This window comes from Sinocyclocheilus rhinocerous, unplaced genomic scaffold, assembly GCF_001515625.1.
Source record: "Sinocyclocheilus rhinocerous isolate Xijiao unplaced genomic scaffold, SAMN03320098_v1.1 scaffold4986, whole genome shotgun sequence".
NCBI classification, from domain to species: domain Eukaryota; kingdom Metazoa; phylum Chordata; class Actinopteri; order Cypriniformes; family Cyprinidae; genus Sinocyclocheilus; species Sinocyclocheilus rhinocerous.
Window position 1 is genome coordinate 40192 of NW_015658771.1, and position 5741 is coordinate 45932.

The 5741-nt window shown below is 38.8% G+C and overlaps 1 protein-coding gene across 1 annotated transcript; it reads right to left on the reverse strand.

The window, feature by feature from the left end:
* On the reverse strand, positions 1 to 801 carry LOC107723032 (GTPase IMAP family member 4-like; the record flags this gene model as incomplete). Its single annotated transcript, XM_016531534.1, has 1 exon — positions 1 to 801. A coding segment is annotated over one exon (801 nt), but the record flags the coding sequence as incomplete, so codon positions are not given.
* Between the last annotated feature and the right edge of the window lie 4940 nt (positions 802 to 5741).

The window sequence follows — 5741 nt, forward strand, 5'->3', positions numbered from 1 at the left end:
TCACTGACAAGAGCAGACTCTTGCAGCAATAGCAACACCAACACTAATACCAACACCTGCTACCGCCAAACCGGCTTTCAGAAATGCATTGTTTCTTTCTGCTCTATCCCTTGCAGCTTGTTCCTCCATTCTTTTTTCTACCATAAGCCTTACTTTTTCTTCCTCTATTGCTTTCTCAGCTTCCTGGAGCATATTATTTGTGTAATGTGTTTTCCCATTTAAAATCACAAGTTGATCTATAATTTCAAACAGTCTGTTGACCTGGTTTTGGTCATTTGCTATATTGTCAAAAACATGGTACCATCCACTTGTAGTTTTGATAAAATTATAAAGATCTGGACTTTCTTTAACATAGTCATGAATGTCTTTTTGTTGTTTTTTCAACTGGTCTCCATGAGTGAACAGCACCATGATGTATTTTGATGCTTGTTCACCAAAGACTTTCTGAATTCGCTCCACTGTATGTTTTTCCTCTTCAGTAAATCTCCCAAGCTGCATAACCACAAGAAAAATATGAGGGCCTGGTGCAGAGAGGGATATGCACAGTTTAATCTCTGCCTCAATCTCAGTATTTTTATTTTTTGTGTCAAAAAAGCCTGGAGTGTCAATAATGGCCACTTTTTGCCCATTGACATTTCCTTTGTCTTTATCACATTTTGAAGTCACAGAGGAAGCGGACAGTTCTGATTTAAATTTTTGCTTTCCCAGGATGGCATTTGCAGCTGCACTCTTCCCTACTCCAGTCTTTCCAATCAGCACAATTCTTATTTCATCACTGCTCTTCAGATTCTTCTGCACTGTTAAAGGACAAGGACATAATTATATATGTATTCATATCTGTGAGTTAGAGCAAATTGGATCCTTTTAAAGGAGTAAACCCTACCATAAATGTTTTTACTTTATCTGCACTATTAATTCTGGCTGCTTTTTGTCAATGTTTAAGGTACCACTCCTCCTCTGTTAAAATTAAAGTAACTTTTGATAAGAAATCCTTAACATCTATATTTATTTATCACTTCCTTCTGTCCTGTTATACTAACAACATATGTGATATAAGAACCGGCAATATTCCTGAGATATAACCCTTTTTGGGATTCCTAGAATCTCAAATCAATTTTCTAGCTTGAACACCTGAACAAACATCAGAGTTGTTTATCAGCTTTCTGATTAGTGTTACTTTTTAATGTCTGCAAATAATATCTTGTGTTTATGTTGTTTTGTATATCAGATAGTAAATTGATGCATAAAATGCTCAACTATATGAATGTCATATGCCCACTCTTTTTGTTTTTGCAGCTCTTATGATAATATAATTTAATTGTTGCTATTTATTTCAGTTATAATATGTTAGTTATTTTGTTATAGTTATTTTTGCATTTCTACATTTCTATTATTAAGTAATGTTTATATATTCTTAGTAATAGCAGTAAATAAATAAATTAATTAAAAATTTCAACCCATTTTTTCTTGTTTTTATACGCAAGTATAAATACGTAAGTATAAATAGATATCATGACGAAATAATGAATTACCTTTTTTTGTTTCCATTGTGCAAATATTGAAGGAGTGGATAAGTGGGGGTATTTTTCGAAGGTTCTTTGGTATTTTTCAATCTTTTTCAATCTTTGCTGAAGATTTTCTGTCTTCTGACACAATAAAACAGTTCATTCACTTTATATATAGCCTCTTTTAGCCCTCCCATATTGAAATGTTGCAAATATGCAAGAATGCCACACCCACAGTCATCAACTTTCCTTTGGCACAGATCTGGCCCATATCAACAGCTAAAGTGTGGCCCAGATTAGACATTATTTAACCATATTTACACCACACTTATTTTTTATTTAAAAATCATCTTTAAAAAAAAAAATTCATTTTTTTATTTTTATAATAGCAATTTAATAACATAACAGAATAGAAGTGTGCTGATATTGGTAGTAAAGTTGTTTCAAATCTGTTATGAATTTAGTTTAATCCACTTAAGGAAAACATCAGTAACAAAAAAAACTATAATAATATTATATACAATATAATATAATTATATAATATGCAAAATTCCCTCCCTAACTAATCAAAACAGGAGAAACAAGTATATAAAAAAAGAAAAGAAAAAGAAAAAGGCTGCCTTTGATATCCCACAATCCTGTGCATTCCATTCCATGACAGCTGAGCTAAAAAATAAAGATGGTGTCTGAAAGTTGCAGTTGGTGGTCATTTTGTTTGTAAACGTATGTTTTTGACTTTCTTCAGTTTTGATGTTATTTCTAGTGAGAAATTGCTATTATAGTAATTAAATATTCGCACAGTTTTCACCAAAGTTCGCTCTATTTTGTTGTTGATCATTAAACTGGTACGCTGCCTCAGAAGAATGTCCAAAATCAGTTTTGTGTGATAACTTCATGTGCAAACACTACCAGGAAAAATTTCATAGTTTTATTATGTACCCCTTCAGATGTAAATTATTAGGCAAGAATAGATACAGGGCTATCCTTAGGGGGGTGCAACTGGTGCGGCTGCATCTTGAGCATTTAAGGATGTGTGCATCCATGTTGACGTTGTTTAACATCTGATGACACACACGATCTATGCGTTGTTTGTTTGGGCAAAGAGCACGCACGCGATGTCTCCGAGGGGGCAATCCATTTTTTTTAGAAGGAAAAAAGCTCTGCTCTCGTTTGTCTCTCTTTTCGAGGAAAGAGGGGCAGCCATCTGCTTCCCGCGATCCAGGACCCGCCGCTGCTGAGGCACGGAAGGGAATGAGCTCGTGGGGATCGCAGGTGGATCTGGCCGATGAGTTTGAAGGGGGCCAGATCCACCTGCGTGATCGTCGGCTGTGCACGAGAGTGAGCCGCTGGAGGATGATGTCCGTTCCCCATAGCGACCCCTAGAGGACGCAGTGAGACGTTTCCTCTAAAAGCATCTTGAGATCAGGTAATTAAAAATAATTGCTAAAAATGGCTCAGAAAGATTCTGAGAAAAAAAAGGTCTATTTGTTAATGCAACTGTCACGATTAGTTTTGGGTGTTGGCTTATGTTCATATTTTTGTGTTTTTTTGTTGTTGTTGTTGTTTTACCACAGTCATGTTCTCTGTTACTCATGTGATCCCGTTCCCATGTTTTCAATAGGTATGTTTGACTTCATGCGGCGCTGCACAGACCGATCGGCTGCCGACTTGAAGCAGTGCATGCCGGTTAGAAATTTTGTCCGACTTGAGACAGCGCCGATGCCACTTCACTGTGACGTATAGCATTAAAGTACCACGAAAGCGGTGACTGACTCAGCCGACACAGTTTCTCCAGAGCAACTGCAGGAGCGCTGATGACGATTGGATCGAATTCACCACATGACAACAATGACGTGTGTTTCGGGTTTATTCTGACACCTTCAGTTCCACTAATGCTCATAAATCTGTTTTTATCACAGTAAAAGCTCTTGTACTCTAGTTGAAATGTTATATTGAGTCATGTTTATCTAAAAACACTGGCAAAAGTATATAGAACCACTTTATTGGTATTTATTACACGGCTCTGTGGAATACTTGATTCTGATTGGTCAGTCGCGACATTCCGAGGTATGTTATTCCTCGATAACAACCGGTAAAAGCTGATAACACACTCTCATTCGGGTAACTGAAGTCGGCACTATACTCTTGCTAGGAACAGTTCCCTTTCAAGGGAACTTCGAACTGCATCCTTTAGGGGTCTCTATGGGGAACGCCTCGTCGTGACTCGTGTCTGAAGCATACATACAAAAACACCAACAACACGTTGGCCGGCGACAGCTCATGACGTCACTACCGGTGCGATTATAGTATAAATAGGCGTCGGGAGAACACGTCATCCTCTTCTTTGTCTTCATTGACTGTTTTGTTTGAAGCGTGCATTCCGTGGTAAGAACGATCTTTCTTCCTTCATTATGGCGAGCACTAGCAAGACGTTTAGAAGGTGTGTGCATTCGTGTCGGCATTATTTGACACCTGATGACACACATAATCTGTGCATTTTTTGTTTGGGCGAAGAGCACGCACGCGATGTCCTCGAGGGGGCAATCTGTGTCAACAGTGAGAGTTTTTACTCAGCTCTCGTTTGTCTCTCTTTTCGAGGAAGGAGGGGCAGCCGTTTGCTCCCCGCAGTTCAGGACCCACTGCTGCTGAGGCACGGAGGAGAATGAGCTCGTGGGGATCGCAAGCGGATCTAGCCGATGAGTTTAAAGAGGGGCTCTTTCTCTCTCGCGCTCGTCGGCTGTGGTCGAGAGTGAGCCACTGGAGGATGATGTTATTTCCTTAACATCGTCTGATCCAGGGGCCAGTGCTCTGCTGAGTTCGGCCCAGGAGGAACAGGAGATGTCTGAGGAGGGTGAAGAAGCTGAGGCTGAGCCTTCCCAATCCTCCTGCCCTGCGTATGATGAGCTTTTGGAGGTTATGGATCGCACCACGGCGAGGCTTGACTTGCCGTGGACGTGTGCCAAGAAAGTGAAGTCGTCTCGGTGAGCGCTATCTTTCTAACCATAGCCCCCCAGCTCAGGTGAGCCTTCCTTTTCTTCCTGATCTCCACACAGAGATCGAGAAGGAATGGAAGAAGCCATTTTCCTCATGCATTCATCGGTTCCAGCATGCGCGAAAGCGGCTATGAGAGGATGCCCCCTGTAGAAGAGACGCTGGCTAGTTATCTCTCTATGGGTGAGACATCTTCTCTTAAGACTCCCTCCTTGCCATCCAAGCCCCTTCAAGGTACATCTTGCTTAAATGGCAGGGCGTACGCAGCAGCAGGTGAGGCTGTCGCTCCATTGCACACGATGGCGGTGCTTCAGGCGTATCAGGCTGATCTGCTGAAAGACCTGGACTCCGAACTTTTTGGTACATCCGTCGAGACGGTGGTTGAGAAGTTCAGGGAGGCGAAGGAATTGTGCACTTTCTGAAATCCTGTATGGTAAAGGTTACGCGTTATTAGCCTCGTTCCCTTTTCTGTGCAGGGTTCCCACTCTTTCATGAACACCAGATTCAAGGACTTTTTAAAGCACCATTTATTTTATATCAAGCACCTATCAAATTCACACCCCAGAATATGTAGTGTTATGAAAGTCCTTACCGTACTTAACTTTTCACTTACACTTAACATTTACATTAAACATTTCAGAGTAATAATGTTTTGAATGTGTAGGTTTCATAAATTTAGACCGTTTTGAGCAGTTGTGTTCAAATGAATGTAAGGAAATCCATTGAAGTCAGTACTGGTGAAAAATAAAATTCAATTTCTAAAATATTGATAAAATATGCATCAAACTGGTTTTTGCTGTAGTTCTTGTACAAGATTTAAATTCGAAATAATTTCTAAATTTTTAAATTAATAAAAAGTGGTTAAATGTTGTAATAACATGGTAAAACCTGTTAACATTAAAAATTTGCACATTCACTCAAAAGATACGTTACTCATTAATAAATAAACTCAAGTCAAAATAATTTTGTAAATTATCCCATGTTTTCATCTTTGACCTAACTCAAGTCAAACTAATTTTGTAAATTACTTTTTATTGTAAATCCCATTTTTTCATCTTTGACCTAGGAATGCAGCTGCTCAAACATGCAGCTGCTCAAAACGTTAATATTTTTTGAAAATATTTAATGAACGTGCAAATCTGCAAAAAAAAATATATAAAGAAAAGAATTAAAAAAATAGGACTTTCTATTTGCTTTTAAACTGTAAACACTTTTCACTAAGCTGTTTTTCCAATTTTTCAAGTT